Source organism: Fukomys damarensis, unplaced genomic scaffold (assembly GCF_012274545.1).
Source record: "Fukomys damarensis isolate Sample0158 unplaced genomic scaffold, DMR_v1.0_HiC HiC_scaffold_9, whole genome shotgun sequence".
Classification (NCBI taxonomy): domain Eukaryota; kingdom Metazoa; phylum Chordata; class Mammalia; order Rodentia; family Bathyergidae; genus Fukomys; species Fukomys damarensis.
In genome coordinates, this window is record NW_022900921.1 from 32,923,098 (window position 1) to 32,946,607 (window position 23,510).

Here is a 23,510-nt window from a genome sequence, read left to right on the forward strand (position 1 = left end):
ACATGTGAGCTTCTCAGTATATTTGAGTTTCTTATATGTGAGAAACCATGCAATATTTAAGCTTGTGTGTCTGACTTGTTTCACTTAATATTGTGGTCTCAAGCTGCCTCTAACATTTACCTATGAGTGGCCTGTTTATCTTTCTTTATGGCAGAATAGTACTCCATTGTGTGTAAATACATTTTCTTTATTCATTCATCTGTTGATGGGCATATAGGCCACTTCCAAAATGTAGCTATCAGAAATTCTGCTACTGTAAAAATGGGCATTCATGTATCCCTGTGATGACTTTAATTCTTTTGGGAAGATACCTACCAAGGGAATAGCTGAATCAAATGGAATTTCTATTTTTGATGTTTCAGGAAATCTCCATTTTGGATATCCATAGTGGTTTACAATCCCTCAAAGAGGAGTTTATGGACCATTTATTTGTTTTTTTTGTTGTTTTTTTGTTTGTTTGTTTGTTTGTTTTTTTGGTACTGGGGATTGAACTTGGGACCTTGTGCTTGCGATGCAGGCAGCAGAACCACTGAGCTAAATCCCCAACCCCTATGGGCCATTTAAAATTAAAGCAAATAAATATTTGGTAAAAACTATTCTCCTATTGTTGATGCTCTGCCTCATCTGTTCTTTGCTTTTGTTTCCCTCTGTTTTTGTCTCCTTTGGGACTTCTTTTTTTGTTTCATTCTATATGCCTTATTGGGTTATCAGTTACTAATCTTTCATCTGTTATTTTACTGGGTTTCTTAGGAAGGTTCTTTATGGAAGAGGGTGTTATATTATGCTTATGTATTTTGGTATGTTATGCCCAAGCCAACACAGTCTTATTTTCACTTGATATTGTACTATTTGCTATATTCTATCATCATCATTTTATATATAGTACTTCTACTTCTTCAGCTTTAGATAGTTTCCTTCTATGTGTTTCTAAGCATTATGAGATGATACAGCAATGAATAAGAAATAGATGTTCCAAGTCTTCATAGTGTCAGTTCTAAGGATGCACTAGATGAGCATATTACAAGTTACATCTTGTGATATAGTAAACATATATTGGATGGTACAAGAGATAACTGCAGGGTGCTCCAAGGACACAGAACCCTTAGACCTGGCAGTCTGGAGAGGGAACTCCATTAACAGAATCTCAAAGAAAAAGTCAGGGCTAGAATGTAAGAGAAGGTGCTTTCAGGTAGAAAGGAATGTATATGCAGCAGAGGAGGGGCTTTGAAAGTGGCTATAGAACTGCCAGCCTTCAGAGGGAGGGCAAAGAGGGAGGCTGTGGGTGCAGGAGTGCGAGGCAGAGCCATCTCTTACACAGGAAAGATCTCAGTGACTCCCTGAGAAGGACAACCCCTGTGAGCTTCAGCAAATGTTGTTTTTAACACTAAGATGTCATATGGTGATCTAAGTAACAGTGCTAGACTACAGTTGGTAGTGAATGAAGACAAGAATAAGGAATAGAAAGGAGGAAAAGGAACATTTTGCTTCTTTGGAAACTTCAAAGCTGATCTCCCCATCTTTAAGTCTACAAAGGATGAAGTACTATATAAGACAGTTCAAGCAGTCTTCGGCTGAAACCCCAAAGGCTATTTTAACAGTTTTAGATCACCAGCCATTTCTTACATCAGTTTTAATCTCATTTAATGTATGTTTCATTAAACCAGCATTTATATTAATCAAAACTTGAAATTTGTCACATGAGCTAATTTTTCATGTCTTTCTCAGAATAGTTCTTGTGAAGAAGGCTGGAACTAAGTCTATGAAATTAACTTCTACTCTAAGAAATATTTAGAAATTTCTTTAAATTGTGTTAGTCATTCATGATGATGTGAATCTGGCACTGATTGAAAACCTGGGTAAATGATAACATAATCATGGTGATAAGTCTAGTATTTGTTTCTGAGTTGCCAAGAAAGAAATCAGGTGATTATTTTAGTAGTACCTAAATTCCTAATTTGGTTAATTACCTCATTAACTATTCACAACCATATATGCCTGAATGTAACATCAGAGTGAGATGTTATTTTCCTTGCTGGGTTATTTTCAGACAAGTTTATTATGTCATAAGTAAAAAGGATAATTTATCATTGAGTCTGAAGGCAGACAATGGTAACTCCTGAAAACATTTTTGTTTCTAATTAGCCCTTTAATACAAGGTTACAGTGTCTGATGCAGTGTGATTTGCATAGCACATAATAAATATTGACTGAATGACAGAGTATCCTAATACTTCAGAGCATTTGGCAGAAATTTGTGTTTACATTTAACACATGAACTTATTAAAGGCAGCAACTAAAGAACAGTTAGTTGGGCTAAAGTTTTCATTGACTGCTTCACATTATAATTTTCGGTCATTTCCAGCTCCCAGCTTTAAAACCGAATACAAAGTGCTGCAGGAAGAACCAATGAGAAGATTTCTACACCCGTGCCACGGTTCAGTGCTCTCTCTGGGCAATAGTCGGAAGCAGTGCTCTAGAGGCTGTTGTTTTACTGTGGAATGTTGAGCTCCTCTTTGTAGTTAGGGGAAAAACCATGTTAACAGAGTAATGTCCTGATCACACACAGTAGCACTGTGAAAATAACTTAGAAGTGGGCACATTTCTAAATATCTAGAGACTTCCTGTCTAAGAACACATTTTTTTTTTCTCATTGAGTTTATTGGTACATTTTAGGTATACAGTACAGTTACATTCTTTATTGGGATCTTGTACCTTTACATGACAGGTCTTGGTTCTCATTTTTTCCCCTTGTCCCTGCCCTCCCTTCACCCCCTCCTCCCCTCCCCATTTACAAACACTTCTTTTCCATTTTTTCATTTTCTCCTATTTTTTTCTTTTCCCTTATTCCCTTTCCCCTACCCTTCCTGCTTTCCTTACACCTTTAGCCCCTTTCTTCCTATTTCACATTGTGAATTATATCATTAGAATCTTATGTACTATTGTAGTTTATTCACACCAGAGTAAGGACACATTTTTTTATATAAGGAAGGAAGGTGAAGACTATAGCTATGTCAGCCAAAAGTGTTCCATGTAGTGCATTGCTTGTTAAATGAAAAAATGCAAGAACATAATACCTAGTGAGCATTCAGTAAATATGATGCATGTGTGCTTGGGCCTCCAGGAGTTAGAGCCATGAACTCTTTCTTAACATTTTATTTTATTATTACATGTTTGCAGAACATAATGTTTATAATTTTCCCTTACCCTTTCCCCTACCCTTCCTGCTTTCCTTACACCTTTAGCCCCTTTCTTCCTATTTCACATTGTGAATTATATCATTAGAATCTTATGTACTATTGTAGTTTATTCACACCAGAGTAAGGACACATTTTTTTATATAAGGAAGGAAGGTGAAGACTATAGCTATGTCAGCCAAAAGTGTTCCATGTAGTGCATTGCTTGTTAAATGAAAAAATGCAAGAACATAATACCTAGTGAGCATTCAGTAAATATGATGCATGTGTGCTTGGGCCTCCAGGAGTTAGAGCCATGAACTCTTTCTTAACATTTTATTTTATTATTACATGTTTGCAGAACATAATGTTTATATTCCTCTGTGGAGTTGGTACATGTATAGAATACATCTTAGTTCTTTTTTTATCCCATGTCCCTCTCTTCCCTTTTTCTCTTGATCCGCTTCCTATTTGAGAGATCTGTCTTTCCCCTTCCTATTATCTACCTTTTATTTTGCTCTTTATTTTTAGTTTAAATTTTTTATGTAAGAGAACCCTTGCTATATTTAAGCTTGTGTGTTTGATGTAGTTCACTTAACATTATGGTCTCAAGGTCTAACCATTTTCCTACAGGCGACTCAAGTGTATCTTTCTTTGTGGCAGAGTAGTACTCCACTGTGTGTAAATACCACATTTCTTTATGTATTCATCTGTTCATGAACATACAGGCTGCATGTGAGTTTTATGTATCATGAATTGTGCTGCTATAAACTTGGGTGTCCCTGTATCGTTGTAATATGACGTCTTGAACTCTTTGGGGAAGATATCTAGAAAGGGAAAATCTGGGTCAAGTGGAATTGTTCTTTTTTGTTTTTTGAGGAATCTTCATTCTAGGTTTCCACGGTAGCTGTACTAGAGTACATTCCCACCAGCAGTGCAGAAGCTATGAACTCCAGTGAGCCAGATCTATATGTATGCCATGCTTTCTTAAACTGTATTTCACAATTTAGAAATGAGTAGAAAATTAATTTTTCCCTCTCCTTTTCTATACAGTCCACACTAATTCCAGGGGAATGCATTCCTGTTTTAAACAACAGCATGGTAAAGAATACTTGCTAGAGAGCCTCAATGTCATGGATGAGTTGTAACCCAATGCTTACTAATGGCACTGTTTTGAAATACAACAGTCCACAGACACTCTTAGCTCACGTTACAGCTGAGCACAGCATCAGTCGCATCAGCCTACCTCCATGTACACATGCAGCAAAGATCCCCAGGAGAAATGCACTTCCCTGTCCTCTGTAAAGCTAGCAATACATCTTGGCCCCCCTTTGGTAATGATAGGCTGTCCACTGAGGCATTCTGGGTAGAGGCACTTCCACAGCTGGATCAGTGTGCTGGTCCTTGGATGTGAAATAGTTCAGGTTTCTGCCTTCTTACCACCTTGCAGGATGCTCCTCACCAAAGGCTGGCTGCCTGTTCACATCCCCTTTCTTTTCTCTGAGGGCATACAGTGACTGTCCTCATTTCTTGTCTTGGGATCCCACTCACTCCAGCCAGCAGCATCTCTTTCCATAGGCCAGAGTAGCAGGGAACAACAGCATTTCTTCTTTCTTCTTTGGAAGAAGTCAAAGGTACCGAAGACAGAGTATAAGAGCTACTAATATTTCAGGACAAAGTTTATATTCCAGGAATCTTTTGCACTTTGAGTTATCGAAGCAGGACCATGAAGTGAGGATCAGGGGAAAAAATGCACAGAGATTTCTAGGACCTCTGGCTCTGGTCAGAACCAGCTTGCTTGCCACTGCAGCCCTGGCATCAGAGACAGTTGAGTTAACAGGCAGGGTTGAATGAATAAATCCAGAGTGAAATCAGTACTGGGTAATTATTGGCATCTTTTGAAGAACAAAAGAGAAAAGTAAAGCCATCCCAGCTGGTATTCTGAGAAATGGGAAGGAAACATGATCCTTGCAGGGTATTAAGAGCAAGAAACTCCTCTAGAGACCAGAGTTTGGGGTCTGATTACTCTAGAGACCTGAGGAGGGTCACTCTGCCTCACATCCACAGGGAACATGCGCACAGAGCAGATTTGCCAGTGTGACGACTCGCGTGGCCTGGCTGTGGTGTGTGTACATGAAGGACAGCAGGGCTTGTATCATGGGCGAGGGAGATTGATTTGAGCCGGTGTTTCAACAATATGTGATGCCTGCTTCTGATACAAAAACCTCTACTGAAAAAAAAAATACAGTATAATACTTCAGAGATTGATTGTATTCCTCTTTTTTTTTTTTTTTTGACTGTAAGTTCATATTCAGATGGTAAGACAGCTTCTGTTTACTGCTGGTCCTGGTGTGAACAGAGAGATAATTTCTTTCTGCAGGGATGGAAACTCCTGGTAAATAACTTTTACATCCTTGGGATAGACATAAAGACACACAAGGTAGTAAATTAACACAAGGGAAAGGCTAGGGAGAAGAATAAACAGAAAAGACCCCCACCTGAATTTATTTTGAAGGACAATGAGCAGTTGACCCATATCAAGGAAGTCAAGATAGAGGAAGGAGAGGCCAGGCAAAGGGTGCAATGTGATTTTTTTTGTTACTAATGCGCAGTATGAGATTGGGCAGCTTCATATTGTCTCGTGGGTCCTGCACATCAGCAAGGCGTCGAAGAACAAGGTGACATTGGCAGAGGCCAGAGGAGGCTACAAAGATAAATGTGAGAAAGCCTTCATATTTCATCATTTCTCTTTCAGGTTCTTCTTGAAGTTGAGGTATTTTTGTTGTTGTTCAGATTGCTAAACAGAACCTCAGTTTTATTTAAAATTACAAGCTTTGAAAACCTTCAACTAGATGAGTTTATAGAAGATACAGAGAATTTGTTGATTCAGAACAAACTGTCCTCAACTCCCATTCTATAAATTAATTATAAAGGACTGGCTTTCTTTGCTCTTTTTCAGATACCATGATCAGCAGGATGTTACTAGCAACTTCCTTGGAGCAATGTGGTTGATTTCAATAACGTTTCTGTCCATTGGTTATGGTGACATGGTACCTAACACATACTGTGGGAAAGGCGTCTGCTTGCTCACAGGAATTATGGTAAGTGCCCTTTGCTTTCTTGTCTCTTTTATTTGTTTGAGAAGCCACTTACACCAGTCAGTCCATGGGCATCAATCATTGTGAATTACTCATTTTCCCAACTGCAGGAAAGAGTGTAAATAAAACAGCTTGGTTTTGGGAGAAAGAGTGTATGTACCAATCATCCTCCTCTGACTCCTTCTCATGGTGAAGTTTTTTTGAAGACCTAGAGCCACTGGGCTGTTCTGTGCACTGTGCAGTGACTTGATGAGCTACATTTGATCTTAGAGCTGTGGCTTGATCCGGCAGTTCCTTACATCTGGGTTCTGCCTTTTCCCACTCACTGTGTTAGCTCAAGTCAATTTCTCTGATCTCACTTTCCTCAAAATAGGAATTGTATTTACTGTCTGGAAGTGTGTTGAACTGTTGAAGAATTGTATTATATCATTTTAAGTTTTTATTTTTTTAACAAATACTTTCTTGAGTGCTAGGCACTGGCTTAGGGATCTGTATTGTGAATACAGTAAAAGAAAAACCTGCTGGCCTTTCTCTCGATGGAACTTTTAAGGAAGCCCTGTATTTAAAAAATAATTGATAAATGACCATTAGTTTGTGATAAGGAAGGACCAGGGATGTAGCTCAGTGGTTCCACTGCCTGCCTCACAAGTGCAAGGTTCCGAGTTCAGTCCCTGGTACAAAAAAAAAAAAAAAAAAAGTCTGTTACAAGGAAGAAATAGTGCCTAAACTGTTGGAGAAACTAGGGCAAGGATGGGGTCTAGTTATAGAACTAATCTCTGGAAAACAGATTTTTAAACTGAAGTGAGAATTCTTAGTTGCCAGGGAGGAGGAACATTCAAGAAGGAGAAGATAACATTATTTGTTGGCATAGAGGCAAGAATGAACTTAGTTCATTTGACCAAGGTAGGTGGGCAGGAGCAGAAGGTGACATGGAATGAGGCCGGGAGGCCAGGTCTTGTAGAACACTTGAGAAAGTTTGCTGCTGATGGTAGGTGACAGGGCACTGTGCCTCAGGGAGGCTTAAGTTCTGGCATATCCTCTACCCCTCGCACCTGTGATTTAGTCAAATTGCTTTGCTCCATTTGTTTCAGGGATATGAAATGGGACACTAGCAAGGTATTATAATGTAGCATGAGCATCTCTGAATATTTAAGATGCAGGGAGTTTCTAATTGGTGAGGCATTATTTTCAGTGATCTAAGTTTCTGTTCATTCTTCACCTGCTTTTTGAAGTCTAGTTATAGCCAGGAATATTGTGTTGATGCTTGCTTGGATGGTCCTGCCTTCCTTAAGAAGTCATCGTTACATTAAGAATCAGTGCTAGAACATCGTTAGGACAGAAATATCCAGAATTTCTAAGCTTCGGCATTGGTGTTCATCACCTGTGCTGTGTTCATGCACTGGCTGGCAGGAGAAAGTGCAGGGTCCCTATTTGAGGGCCTCTGTGTGGAGCACACACCCTTGCACACCTGCTGAGAAGATTCCTCCACAGTCCTGACTAGCTGGAAGGACTGAGTGCTCATGACATGAACAGAGGGGCATAGTCTTCTACTTTTTGGTAGTAATCAACTAGGATAAGGCAGCTACCTATGAAAATAAAATTCAGAGCCTTAAGTCCCAGATGTGAAAAATATAACTTGGAGGCATAATTTAACATTACTTGCTTGCAAGGGAAAATACAGTTTTGTGAATTATCTCAAACTTTAATTTTTTCATTATACTTGGTATGCTCCATTATGTTTACTCTTGTGTTACTTCCCCCTTTTCCTCAAATAAAAGTATTTTTATACCGTATAATACTTTGAGAAATAAAATGTGCATAGATGTATTTTTGGAAGACGCCATAATAAGCCCACAGGGGACATGAATGATGCTATTTATATAAATCAAAACTGGCAATTACAGTCTTTTCCTCAGTGCTTCTTAGAAACAATTTAGTGATCATTTTTAGCAAGATGCACCCCCCTTTTATTCGTGAACAAGATGTGACTTGGGGTTTAGCAAAAGGCTCATTTGCCTTAGAATCAGAGCCAAATTTGATGTCACACTTGCCTAGATACACTACGCTGTGGTGTATTTATCTTTCCTCAGTATTTCTTTGTGCCCTGTGTCTTAGAACAGTTCCTTCAAAGTTTCATCTGACATCATGAAACTTTCTTTCACTTAGTTCCTTAAACTGCTTTTTTGCTTAGGGTTTGCTATTGATCTTACTTTGTTTCTGAAAACAGAAATCGTAAGTATCTTATAGTCTTTACTGGCACAAATGTTGTATGTAGTGAAACTTGTAATGACTGCTTTCTGGCTCTCAAAGGTCGTAGTGAAACAGTCCCCTTATTCCTGGGGGAAGCAGCTTCTTCCCCTCTCCTTCATAAGGAACTAACTTCTTTCTTAATTGACCTGGTCAAAATGGTTTACTTTCATATAGAAAAATTCACTAATTTTTGAGTCGCCTGTGTCAAATGCTGGGATGAGTTGGGTTGTCTCCCCAGGATGCACGAATTTCCGTGGAGTTAGGATACTGGGCAGGCTTCTTTCTGGCCTGAGCTTCTGGGAAGTGATTACAGCTCATGAGCTTTTCTTAGCAAACAAGAGCCTCACGTGGAGGTTACCAAGACACGAGCATGGTGAATGTTTGGCTGACAGTATAGACTTCAAAGATTTTTTTTTTTGACGTAGCATTTATAAAAGATTATTGTCCTTAAGATGAAATGTGTTTCTGTTTTGTCAGACAAGTTTTATTTACTATTGTTTCTATTTTAGGAAGTATAAATGTACTTTTGGCTTACCTAAACCAGGAATGACTTATAGTCATTTGATTTGTAAAACGTATTTAAGTAAAATACACTTTGTCAGATTTCCCGAGTCATCTCTGTATCTCTTCCCTCCTCCTCAGTTGTGGCCTTTAACAAATTGTGCAAAGGACTAGGATTTACAACACTCCTGAGAGCACAGGGGCTTTATGAATCATCTTGTTTATTTTCTCTGAATTACTGTGGTTCTTTGTGCTCTTTTACATTTGAATATTTTTGTTATTATGTTTATGAAATTTTGATAGTATTTACACACTTGTGTGGTTTGTTTTCATGATGAAGTAGAATTGATCTAATGCTAACACCTATGAAGATTTCCATTTCAAAAATGTGCACATAAAAATTAGCACTGCTTGTTTTCTTCAGAAAGCTAGTCGAAACTGATGAGTAACTGCATGTCATCATATTGGATGTTCACATTTCATTAGCTAAAACTCCAAACTAGGCTGTAAATTAACATTTTTTAAATACCTAACTTTGTGTCATGGGTTTTTGTTTGTTTGTTTGTTTGTTTTCTTTTTTGGTTCTGGGGATCAAACTCAGGACCTTGCACTTGTGAGGCAGGCACAGTGCCAATGAGCTAAATCCCCAGCCCGTGGATTATTTTTCTAGTGCTAAGGACATTAGATTAAAATTAATCTGCAGTGCTCTGGGTAGAAATATATTGTTAAACTACAAATAGAAAAGGTTTTCTATATCTCAAGGAGAAAAATAAGTAGCAATCAAAATAAAAAAAAATCTCTCCTTACCTGAAATGTAAATTGTGAATGCAAGACAATCACACAAAGCCTCTTGGTAAGCTGTGTTTCAATTGTACTTACAGTGCTACCCATAGATAATTGTGAAACCACTAAAATAAGGGGAGCGTGAATACTAATATCCTGTAGCAGGAATTCAGATGTGGTAGGCTGGGAATGTAGTTCAGTGGTAGAGTACTTGCCTCATGTGAGTGAGGTTTAATTCCAGCACTGAAATAAAAAGAAATTATTTAAATATGGCAGATAGAACGAGTCGAGTAGAAGTGTCCCTTTTGCCAAGATTTAACTAAGGATCAGAGCTTTATGGGTCAAAGATCTCTTCCTATCTCCTGGATATTATTTTTAAAACATGAGATCATGGAATTGCCTAATAGGAAAAAAGTCACTCATTACCTTTTAAGAGAAAACTATTGAGGCTGCAATTCAATTACATATTTTCTCATTTTTCTTCTTTGCCTAGTAGTACGACACTGTTAATTCAGTCTGAAAGTATTCCAGGACACTGTAATGAATTCATGAAGATAAATGACTAGTATTATAAAGAACTAAACCAAAGGTCTGTCTTTCCATCTGAGATTTTTATTCCCCTGCTATTAGACATTGAAATCCTAACTAGTCTCAGGCCATACCTTGGTGTTGTATTATGTGAAAAAGCAAAGCTTAAGGGTCCTTTTTTCTTTTTTATATCTTATACTATTTGACATAGAGTGTTTAATATCAAGTAATATTTTTTAAGAGAGTTTTAGTTTTGGGGTTCTTTTTAAGCTTTTTTGTTCTTTTTGATGTGTATAGTTGAATCTCCCCAAATAAAGGCCAAGGGAGGAAAATACAGCTCTCAATTCTTATAATCATCTATTCTGTGCAGAGCAGCAGGAAAGAATGATGGGACTTTTCAGTCCTAAGACTAAATGTCCCCCCAATGCCCTGACTTGACCTTCACTCTTTCCAGGAAAATGTCATTGGAACTATGGCAGCTCCTTTCCTCTAGGCAGAGACAGGTATAGCTAGAAGTTGAGACCATCTCATACTCAGCTTGTTGATTCTATAATTCCACCTAAGTTTTCTGAACCATCAGCACTGTTAGTTAGCACAGCTACCCTTCCTGTCCCTAAAGTACCTGCAGTCACATTGGCACCAGTTCCAATAAGATTTAAGCTGAGGGATGATTCATTGTTGGTGAAGTACTTCCTTCTTTCTAGCTCTCAAAGTACAAGAAGTTGCATTGTAGTGGAGACTTGGGTTTCGCAGGCCCAAAGGCCCCATCACTGTACCCCAACCCCACACTCTTCCTTAGGATCAGGGCATTTGAAATTGACCTCTGCTACCCATCCTTAAATGTTAGTTTGGATCTGAAGGAACTCAGAGATAGGATTTATTTTCATGGAATTGTTTTCATGACTTGAGGATACCTTGCAAAACTCCAGTGGGATATACTATTAGAACTGAGTGTTTTAAAGAACTTTATTTTCTACAATTGATTGTTTTATGTATTTTTAAAGAAAGAATAATTAATGTATTTATGTTTCTTGGGATATTGAGTCTGTCAACTCCAGTGACAGGCAATGTTTTCAGTTATTTATTTTACTTTGCTTTTGGGGGACAAACTGAAATTAAAATGAAAGTTAATATGAAAGATGTCTTATTAATTTTTACGTATAAGGCAAGATATTTAAAAAATAACCATATTATGATAAACTGCAGTTTGAACTGAAGTCTAATAAATTTGCAATCAGAATACAGTTTGAAATTTCAGGAGTTATTATACAAGGAGGATAATTTAAGACTGGAATATTTTTAACATTAGTATCAGAGCCATTCTCCAGGGTGGTTGAGGATTCTAGAATTTGAAAAATATATGTATAAATTTCATTGTGTTGGATTTTGAGAAGATACTTTTTTATAAGAAAATCATCAAAACCTTTCGCTAGCATGCTATTGAAAGAATTTTCCTTTTTAATAAGCTTGTATACTTGTTATTAAAGCTTGATCCTGAAGTAGTCTTTCAGAATGATTCTTGAAAGTAGGGTCCACATGTCACTCCGTGAGTTTTTTCAAACATTAGGTGATAAATAACATTGAGAAAAATAGGCTACCTGGACTTTCATGTTATAGCCATTAAGATGGTTCATGATTTCTATGCTGTAATGAAGATTATAGATACAGAAATGTGTGTTTAAATTTTAAGACTGGCTAGGTATTAGAACCGCACTAGATCTTACACTGCCTGGCTATCATCGTTCAGTGTGATTTGCTTATGGGAAAGATTGTAACAAGCCTGTTGTTTTCTAAGGAAAGGTGTCCATCTCTCTCTACCCTTCTCCTTTCTCTTTGTTTTAACTTGTAATCTGTTAGGAGAGATAATAAACTAGCTGAGGAAAACCTCAACCTTTGCTTTTGGCTTCATAAACACATCTTTCTTCCCTTGGTTTTTAGGTACCTAAGCATTTTGAAGGAACAGGTTAGTGATTTGCTTTGATTTTCCTGAGAACACAAATGAAATGAGAGATAAGAAACCAGGATATATTTTCTAATTTTGGTGAAGGGAATATGACTCATCTTATTAAAGGCATAGAGGGGATCTTAACTCCAGAGAGTAACATATGTTAGTCCCAACTGTTTCTACATGAATTGTGGTGATGACAAGCCTTGGAAAAAATGTTGTAAAAACGTACTTATTTTCATTTCATTTCTACTCACATGAAACAGATTAGGCCTGGAAATAGACAGTGGACAGTAACATTGTGTCATTGCTTAAATTAACCACTAGTGCATTGGCAGGAATTTACCTTGAGCCTGGAAAGCTTTTTGAACTGAGCCAGTTTCATTCTGCATAACTAAAAATTAAATAATAAAGATTACTTTTTTTTCTTTTTTGTGATACAAGGAACCCAGGAACTTCACACTAGGATACACTGCCAATCCTTTTTCATAATTTTTTGATTTGAGACAGGCCCTAGCTGGGTTTGAGTTTGACATCCTCCTACTTTTTTGAAAATTCTTATATGTATCAAATCCTCTTATGATATACTAAGAATCTAGAGTGTATGTTTTTTCCTTAATTAAAATAAGACAAGGATTAAATGTTTTCGTATTTGAATGAAAAGATTTCTAAGTGTCTCTGGAGGTGTATTTTAAGGGAACAGGTACAATTAGGATAATGAAATACTATATAAGTTATAGTTTCAGTGATTACTAAATTGTTAGATTCACTTGTTTCTCCAATTTGCCCCGAGTACTCCTTTTAATGTGCAAATCTTTTGGTATGGGGGAGAGAACACTGAGAAAGAAATGGGCCAGCAGCAGGAGAGAATAGAGACCAAAATAAACAAAAATAGAAATTGATTTCCAGTGATTTTCCACTCCTGTGAAGTTTTTGATTTCTTTCCAGAAGGATCTCAACAGTGGCCGCCTGCCAGAGGAGAACAATATTCAACTTCTTGTGCCACTCTTGTAGCTGTCTGTCTAAGCAGCTAGGAGCCCCTCAGACTTTTACATTCTATGCTTATTGTAGAAACATTGCTGCCATGAATCTCCCAGCATTCCCTGACTGAGAATTCCTGCAACAGGTGACCTGGGTCTGGGAAAAACGGGCTCTCCTGTGCAGTGGGCAGGTGCAGGTGGCTGTTCTGTCATGGAGGCCACTGATTCAGCCTGTACCACTGGTCTGCCATTAGGATTTAGATTTTGTGTTGAATGTTTAAAGGTCAATGAAATGATAATGGACGCTTTTGAAGGCCATTCTTTTCCTTCATGGAATCCATTTCTAAAATCACCTTTTCATTATCTGCACAAGACACAAAGGATCACACACTCGGCCTCTTTTATTTTTTAATATCTTCATAAGTGAAATAACCCTGGTAAGTTTTTCCCCTGCCTTCCTTGAATACTAAGCGGTTTATGGAATTTGCCATATTCCTTCACATCTTCCTTCATTTAAAGCAGTGACCCCATATTGCAATCATATTGACAACTTTTAAAAACACAAATTTCTGGGGTTTATCCTCAGAGATTAGGACTTTATAGGCTGGGTACACAGTCTCAGCATTGTGATTTGTATAAACTCCTAAATGAGTCTAGTTCACAGTTGAGGTTGAGAACTACTTGTTTTAAAAGTTGCACCAGTTATTCTTTTTTTAAAAAGAGGATCAGTGTTGATTTATTTTGATAATTAACTATATTGCTCAATGTTAAATATCTATGTATTAAGAGTCAATCACATGAAATAAGGTGAACATGAATTTATTGTTTTGAAATACAGTGCCTCATAGCGCATCATGGGTAGTGAAATGATCATAAATTTAAAAATATGTGATCTTATAGATGTAGATATCATGAGATAAGATAAAGGATGGGAAACAAAGCTAGTGAAGGCTCATAACTAAATAATCACTTAACTCTGTTTTAGTTGTCTCATCTATAAATTCAGAAGGTTGAACCAGATAATATCTACCTTCCAGCCTTATTCTCTGATTATATGATTAATAGCACTTAATTTCTGAGGATACTGATTTTTTTCATAGAATTATACAAAAAGGATATTCAGATCTTCTGAAAATATATTTAAACTGTCAACTATCATTAAGAACGTATCTCCATGATTAGAATTAATCAGGCTGGAGGAAGACAGGATAGTACATGTCTTTTTTTCCCTTTCTTTTCACTCAGCTCTCTGCTGTGAGATTTATTGCAGTAACTCATTCAATAACTACTAAAATTCATTATTTGTTCCACATCTGAATAGCCAAATCACATTGATTCAAAGAAAAATGAAAATACTATATAATTGATTATGTAATAAAATATAACTATGATTTGTGAAAAAAGATCATTTAGGTTGAATTTATGGTTGATGTAAAGATATGTAAGATAAGGTTAAATATTAAACCATAAATGAACTAAGTGTTTAGATAAATAATAATGTCTTGATTAATAGAAGATGTAGACTTCAGGACAGCACAAAGTACAAGTTGGAACCCATACTCTAAGTGTACCTAGAAATAACCTCCTTTTGCAGGTGATTTTTTTCAATTTTTTTTTCTTTTGCCAATGTGAATTTTTTAAAAATTGAAATTGGAAGAATATTGTGCATACAATTTTCTAACTTACCTTTTAAATGTTATATTCTATCTTAATTTTATGTCTAAAATATTTAAAGTCATTTTTATGAAACTTCAATATTAGATATTTAGATGCTGATCACTGTATTTTGAAGACACAAAATTGCTATTTTTAACTAGTGATTTTTTTTTAGATGTATTTGTAATCAAGGAACCCATCTTACTTCATGGAAATTTGAGAGTCTTACTTGAATTATCTATCCTCTGAGCATGCTACTCTGTTAGGTTACTACCATAGAGGGATGCTATTATAAACTACTTGAGAGAGTGTGTCTGATTTACTCGGAGATCCACAAGGATGCTGACGATCTACTTTGTGTGTTCCTCTTCCATGGGTTGCTGCATATGGCCTGCCCTTGATTCTCTGTGACCTCTTTACTAAGGCTGGCTTGGCAGGCTCTGATGCTCTCTTGTCCTCTCACAGCTGAGATTCTGCCTGGAGATGTGACTTCTCTTTCACAAGCCCTTGCAGCAGCTTATCTTGGTCCAGGAAGGGTGAGGTGGCTGCAGCAGCGTGATGTTGCCTCATGACCCTTTGTTTAGTCACTGGTCTTTCAGCCAAGCCCGCACAACTTGGAAGCAGTACACCATGATGATGGAAGGGAGGACTATAATAGCAGGGGTACCACACAGGGTCACAACTCTTTCACCATAAAGATCAGCTAAATGGCCTATAATTCAGTTAGGAACGCTGTTGGTTTCTTGAAAATGAAGGTGACTCATGGCATTCTTACTGCTAGTTAAACCTGTAAATACTAGGGTGGTTATGCTCTACCCAGCACACACCTCTGTTGTCCAGGTTCAGAGCACTGTGGTCTTCCTGTAGTGCTATTCTGTGATGCACATGGAACAGTCTGAAGTTTTATGTATATCAAGACAGTTCATCCCCTTCATTCCTAGTACACTGCAGCTGATTGGCCAGAAGACCTGCTGATCTCATCTCCAAAGATTGAGTGTAATTCTTTAAAGAAAAAATTTAGTTCTATCCCATACATCTATCCTAACTTATAATTATAGATAATTACTGATTTACTATGTTTTTAAAGAAGTCTCTGAAAATTCAGCAAGCTTTTTGCCATTTATTTCTTGTAATACAATTATTTTATTCAGTATCATGCTTTATTTCTTACAATAGGTAAACTAGGCTTTAAAAAACACTGCTTATGAGCCGGGGATTTAGCTCAGTGGTTCTGCCACCTTCCTTGTAAGCACAAGGTCCACAGTTCAATCCCTGGTATCAAAAAAACAAACAGACAAACAAAAAACAACAAAACATTGCTTACCTTTGTTGATCACACACTTTTCTGAGGTACAAAACTAAAGGGTACAATTTTTTTTAATCTTTAGAAAATACATTTGATATAAATTTTGTAATCTGACAAAGTAACACTTTGGGGTTCTCTTTTCTCCTTGTTTTCAGGGTGCGGGTTGCACAGCCCTGGTGGTAGCTGTAGTGGCAAGAAAGCTAGAACTTACCAAAGCAGAAAAGCACGTGCACAATTTCATGATGGATACTCAGCTGACTAAAAGAGTAAGTTACCATCTATGTGTCCTCACAGAAACTACTACTACATTTACTTCAATATTCAGAAATATGGTTTTGACATAAGAAGTGAAATGACATGGTTTGAAAGTTGAAACATTCTTGAAATCTCAGAATAGACTAGTCTCAACTTGAGGTCAGTTAGGAAATAATGAGATAACTCTGGTGTTTGGGTAAAAGTAGCTCACATAACTCTAGACAAATAGGTTCACTTAACATTTAATGCAGTATGCAAAGATGTAACCAATACCAGATTAGAAGAACAAACTATCCATGTAAAATAGAAATTTTATGGTAAAGTAAATGAAGGAAATTCTATGGTTTCTGTGAACAAGTCACTGTTCAAAGGACAGGGATTGCAAAGAAAACAAGAGGCCCTAAATTTTAGAAGCCCACGTTAGGGGCAGAGACAGGCCTTTCCATGCCCTAGAGGCCTCAGGAGTGCTGAAAAAGGCATGGCATCCAGACAGAACATCACCATGTGATTCTGAGGAGTAAAATAGTAATCACGGTGTTGACAGTCCACTGACTCTTGGCAGGCACTGCTTCAAGTGTGAACATGTAAATGTGTTTTGTTCTATTATTATGAACATTTGATAAATGTGCACATCAAGACAGTAGGATGGATAATTTGATCAGAGTCCTCATCATTGTCATACTCAGGGGCCCCCTAAAATCACGTAAGAAGAAAAACATTTTTAATAAACTAAATTTTTTACCTTTTTTTTTCTTATAAGGATCACACCTAGAGCAAAAGCTCTAACACTGAACCACGTCCTCAGCCCAATTTTTGCTCTTTTTTTTGATAGTCACTTAAAATATCAAAATACATAACTGAAAATTATTTTATATCAGCCATCATGGTCCAAGGTGGGAATCAACGGGGCTGTCATGGATAATAACAAAGTGCATCATCATTTGATAACTTTTCAAGCAGAGTTCCTCTGCCTCTACAAATGTGATTGAGTAATCCATATAGTTTTATTAAGATTACATCTTCAAAAATTAAATTAATGCCACACTTATGATAGTGGGCAGAAAAATACTTTGAAATATTATATATGTTTAAAAGAAAGAAACGTAACAATCACAAGAAGGAAAGCCAAGACAGAATGCATAGACAGATTACCCCATATTTCATAAAATACTTCCTTCCCTGGAATAAGACATATTTCTTTGTTAGCTGCTAAGATATACAGATGAAATACATATTTTTATATTCTAGGACTCAAAAATTTTAAGCTTTTACAGTATTGACCACTCTGGAATCACATGAAAGCTCTGATTATCCTGCTTGACAGAAAAACACACGTGTTATTTGTGATGCTCAGGGGCCCCCTAAACCCCTGTCAGGGAGCCCTGTAGAGGACTGGGGGTCCAGGACCTATGTCTAGACTCAGGTGACCTTTCTTAAATTTTTAGGAATGGAACTCCTTCCCTAAACTAAGTTTTCTAGGGTTACACCTTTTTTGTTACTAATTTTTGTGACTATAGATAAAGTTGTAGAAAGCTTTTTCAGTAAAAAGGTAAATTTCTAATTTCAAAGCTCACATTCTGCACAATGCCCATCATGCTTTATTAAGTATAGCACCTCATTATTACTTCTTAAAAGTCCAGCTGTTTTGCAGTATTTTTCTTTTAATTTGATTCTTTCCAGCAACCAAAGCAGGTACTCTAACAGTTCTTTGCTTTTGGTACTAGGGATTGAACCGGGGATATTGCACTAGCAACATCCCTGCCTTTATTTGTGTGCGAAATGGTCTCACTAAGTTGCCCAGACTGGACTTAGACTTCTGATGCTCTGGAAGGCACCACCACACCTGGCTCTTGACAGATCAATTTTCCTAGGCATGATGTTGCTAAGTGTAAACACTGAAATGGCACTAGTATAAAACATAAATGTCTGGTTTTTATGATAGCCATTATGATGCTCAACATATGAACATAATAGCCCTTTTGTAGTCCTTGTCTTCATTATTTTATATGAAGTCATCACCTTAAAGAGTGTCATATACTTGGAACTTGAGTCTATTCAGTTATTGTTGGAAATTCTAAACAGATCACTTTATATTTTTTAAATAAGAATTCTAAAATGCTGAATGATCATTTATGAATGATTTGGGGGGAATAACCAATAGCAAGTAAAGATGTGAAGGCCATACATAGTTACTAAAGTGAGAGAATAAAATATAGCTACTAGGATGAGAGATTATAAATTCAAGGTACTATATAGTATTAGAAAAAAGAGAAAAAATACAACTATTTCCTAAAATACTATATATGAAAAATAATTTCTTCCAATGGCTAACAGACATTTTGAAATATGATTATGGTTCTAAAGTAAAAAAAAATACGAACATTAAAAGAATAGTTATCCCAGAAACAAATATAGCCTTTCAAGCTTTCAAGTATATGACTTCACTGAATGGAACAATTACCATGAAAAATTATTCACTATGTACAAATTTTCAGGGGAACCATTTTATATAGAATCACTTCTCTTTATGACTATATTAACCAAAGGAAACACTGTTTTTGAAAGCAAAATACTATATATTGAAAGTAAAATACACTAGTCATCATGTGCCAGTATTGAGGAAGGCTGTTCTGCGTAATTCTGGAAATTCACATGACACTTCACACAATTCAAAACTTGTCACCGGGTACATGTCCCCAGATTAATATAGTTACTAAAGATTTCAAATGAAAGTGTAATACCAAAACTTGAAATCTAACTTATTAGAATAGGACTAGTTGCACAGTACATTTACAGTTTTTCATCTTATAGAGCCAGTATGTTTACCATGCTACATCTTTTGGAAATTATTACTGTTCATTCGTGAGTGTACCACTTAGTTTGTTGTCAGAATACCTTCATATTAGAAACAAACTTGAAGCAATTTCAAGAACCCTGACATAATTTTTAAAGTTGCTAGATAAATGTACCAGGAAGGATAATTATATATATGAATGCCCAATGAACATGCTTACAATCTGTTAAGTTTATGTTAAATTTGGCAAGAATATCCATAATAACATTATTATATGGTTACACCTATTTATTTCCTGTGGGCCTCTTTTTTGTTTGTTTGCAGTTCATAATGATTACATTCCTCATGGGAATTTGGCACAGGTACATAATATATCTTAATTCTTTTTTTCATTCAATTTCTCTCCCTCTCCCCAAATTCTAGACCATTTACTCCATGCATGTTGCACTGTCTTTTGCCACACAGCCCGGTGGGATACAACATGAAAAGAGGGAATTACTTGGCTTTGTCCGTTCCTTAATCACGGCATCCCCCACGTACCTTCTCTGAAGGAGAACGGCTGAGCAAAGCAAATCCCCACCCCTCCTGCAGCAGAGAGCAGATGGCACCCTGTGGGGTCCCCTTGAATTTGCTAGGAGTGACAGTGTTATGGGGAAAAGTCTCTGAGAAAAGAGGACAAGGACTCAAAGGAGTAAAAAGGAAAAATAAAGAAGACATTTTTGGAGTAATGCAAAACAAGGGAAATTATTTACAAAACATCTTTTAAACAATGAGGACATTGTATCTTAGAAATGTGTACAGAACAAAGTTTCAGCCAGCAGTCTATCTGCTTTAAGTGTTTTGGTGTTTTATAAAGTACCTTTTTTCCCTAAGAATATTTTTCTCTTACCACTTATAGTTTTTTTTGTCTTATAATTACCTATGAGACAGGAATGTAACATACCATGGCCTTTACTCCTGTGACACTTATTTCAGAGTATCTGGGTGAGTACTATTATAAACAGTGTGAGTTCTTGTATACCCTTTGTTATTTTAAGTTATTATCTCAATACCTGATTATTGATATGCCTTTCAAAAATTGCCTAGTAGAAGATTTTAGTAAGAGTTGAACACTGGGAATAACATTCATATTTTACTTTTTGTTGGTATTTGTTGGGGTGGGATACAAAAGAGTCAGTAAGAAGTGAAGATAAGTTCCTTTTAACAAAGGTCTCAAAGATACTCCCTCTCACTCTCCTTATTTTATTTACATTTTTCAGTGTTACACATTGAACTTAGTGTCTCATTCCAGGCCAGCACTCCACTGAGCTATTACTGAGCTATATTCCCAGTTCTCTTATTTTTGAAAAATAGGAAATCAGTTAAATTTTTTACTTCATTAATTAGCTCTAAAATTACCATTTCCTCTTGGTTAAGATACAGCATGCGAAACACACTGGTTCTGTGCTCCTTTATAGGTATATCTAGAAATGTCTTTATACCAGTCATCGCTATATCTAGCAAGTGAGAGATTCTGTATGTACGTTGAATTCATATATGGAAATGTTTTGAGCCATTTAGGGCCTAGATCTTTCCTTTCAGTCTATATTCACATAAGGGTCCTTTGGATGATGTGTATTTTAATGTTAGAAATTTCTATGTGTGAATTTGATACGCTGTGGTGCCCATTTAACAACATAAATGCTTATTTAATATCACCTCTACACAAGGAAGACACAATGATTAGTGACAAATCCTTTCCAGGGAAGGTGAGTGAGGAGTAATAGTTAAATTGTTACAGGGCAGTGTTCTGACCTAAGGAAAATAAAGGAAACTTACCTTCCTAATTAAATTCCTTATGAGCTAAATGGTGAAGAATACGCAGATCTGTTTTTCTCCCAGTTGGGAGTTTGCCTATTATTTTGTGTAACAGCTCCCCACTGTTAAGACCTGTAAAAAAAAACACAAAAGTACTTTTGACCCTGCTGTTTTACTGTCCATTCTGTCTTGTTCCTTTCAACCTAAGAAAAACAAGAAGATCTACTACTGCTAGAAACCCATCCAAATGATAGGCAAAGGGCATTGTATTGTTTTGTTTTAAATTCTGGGAATGCTGTTTTTGGCTTTCATGTTGAAAAGCAGCCATGAAACATGATGCTTTAATAAGGGCTTTATTCCTGTGTTTCAAAACCTATTAGGAAGTTAGAAAGTATTGCAAATAAATTCACATATTTAAAAGTTTTTAAAAAGAGTTGTAGGGATTTCATTTTTAGTTGGTTAATTACTTTTATTTAAGCCTGTCAGCTGCAATGAGTGCTTAGCGAATAAAAACCCTGCAAGCTGTACTGTATCCCTAAAATGTACCAATAAACTCAATTAAAGCTGAAAAAAAAAAACAAAAACCTGCAAGCTAAGGCCTCAAGGGTGTTGCCCACCTCACTGATGCTGAGATTGTGGTTCCTCATTCCCAGCAGCCATTTGCCACCATCACAAGAGAAAGAAAATCAGTCGTTTAAAATGCATCAAAGATGAGCAGTGAATCACCTTTTTAAAAGTTTATAGACTTAGGAATCCAACTAGAATCAGCTACCATGTTCATTTTTCTCTGTTCCTGTCTCATCAGTTTTACCCTGGTTTTTTGCCAGTTCTCCAGGCTTCTTGACCAGTCTTGGATCTGGGCTCCTCCTCTGTACCTCTGAGTCAAAAGATTAGGCAGAGTATCCTGGAGGGCTCCTTTGTAATCCTCTAGACTTCTACAGAGAGTCGCAAGCTTCAGTTTCCTAGCAGGGAAGGGCTCTCCCAGCCCAAGTACTACTAACTCATTCTCTGATTCCTCCCTCTGAAATAAGGCCTTGAAAACTTCAAGCACCTGCTCTGCACCCATATCTTTACCTTTGAAAGGATGGGGTGGATGTCTTCTGAAAGGTGACTCTCACTGCTGTCTGAGGAAAGTGTTTCCATAGCGTAAAGATCAAGCCAAGAGTCCTTTTAACTTCACAGTGGCGGGTGTTGTGTTACTTTTATGCACCCCTTGTGTTGAGCATCTGTTTCTATCACTTTTCCACTGGTTACAGGAAGTGTTTCATGCTGAGTCTGATAGACATCCAGAAGAAGTGCATTATGAACTAGTCACTCCTAAAAGTAGTTTCACTCAAAGGAAACCAATTATTTTCTTAACATGAATTTTAGCAATATAATTTCACTTTTACTTTTCAGGTCTATTAGTCAACAAACCTAAAGTTTTCTTTGCAAAAGTGGGAAAAAAATGTATATAAGCACAAACTTGGCCCCATAGTTTAATTTTGAGACTCTTATTTAAATCCAAGCAATGAGAGGACTTTAGTTTCTCACTTTCCCAGGTTAAATGAAAGTCCTCAGAGATTAGCTAGTCCAAAGTCAAGAATTTTGGACGCATTTCTCAGTCTCAGCTTCCCTTTCTGTCTTCCGCACTACACTGCCTGTTCTACTGCCTGTTTATGTTATCTTCTTCCCTTTATCACTCCACTAGCCTATTGTTCTCTTTGAAGTATCCCTTTGTCACTCTGCACAATTAAGTAGATGGACTTTGTAAAATAAGTAATTCATAGTAAGTCCAGGTGAAAAGCCCTAGGCCCTTAAACCCTACATTGCGAGCAAGAAAGAAGATACAATCTATCCTTGGCTAGGCCTTTATTAACTTCTAGAACTTTTGGAAACTTTAATCAAGCCTTCTGCCACCTGCAGGAGATCTCCATAGTGTTACTCTCATTCTTTCATCCCTTACATTTGTCCCGTCCATTTGAAATGTACTGTATTTAAATTTCTTACAATATCTGAGTAACAAAGAATCTTTGTCAGTTAAAGTGTACATGTCAACAAGTATATGAACTGTTAAATCACTGAAGGAGGCTATAAGCACTGGTTGTATTCAGCCATTCAGCAGTGGAAATGTGCTTTTTTTGTAGTGCACAGCCAGAAATACCCAGAAGACTTGCAAAGGACAGGATTAACCTTGGCCTTCTGGCATTTGGCCTTTCTCCAGAGAAATGAAGAATGTGGAAAGAACAGTTGCAATACAAGTCGGAAAAACCAGTGTGTGGGGTGGGGGAAGATGAGAAGTAGTTGAATTAAAAAAAAAAAATTTTCCTGTTGGAGTAAGGTAGAGTGTAGTACAGAATTAGATCAGTAGCAGTGTCTCCCCATTACTTCAATTCTAATGTTCCCAGACAGCTACTTCTAAAAAGGCACAGATTCAAGAAAAGTGTTCCTTTAGTTACTCATTAG

The 23,510-nt window shown here is 36.8% G+C and overlaps 1 protein-coding gene across 1 annotated transcript in view; it reads left to right on the forward strand.

Annotated features, from left to right (window-relative positions):
• Kcnn2 (potassium calcium-activated channel subfamily N member 2) overlaps positions 1-23,510 on the forward strand; it is a 135,686-nt gene that overhangs the window by 101,871 nt on the left and 10,305 nt on the right. The window contains exons 5-6 of the mRNA XM_010614158.3: positions 6,132-6,273; positions 16,375-16,485. Coding sequence (XP_010612460.1) covers positions 6,132-6,273; positions 16,375-16,485 — 253 coding nt within the window. The remainder of the gene's footprint in view (positions 1-6,131; positions 6,274-16,374; positions 16,486-23,510) is intronic.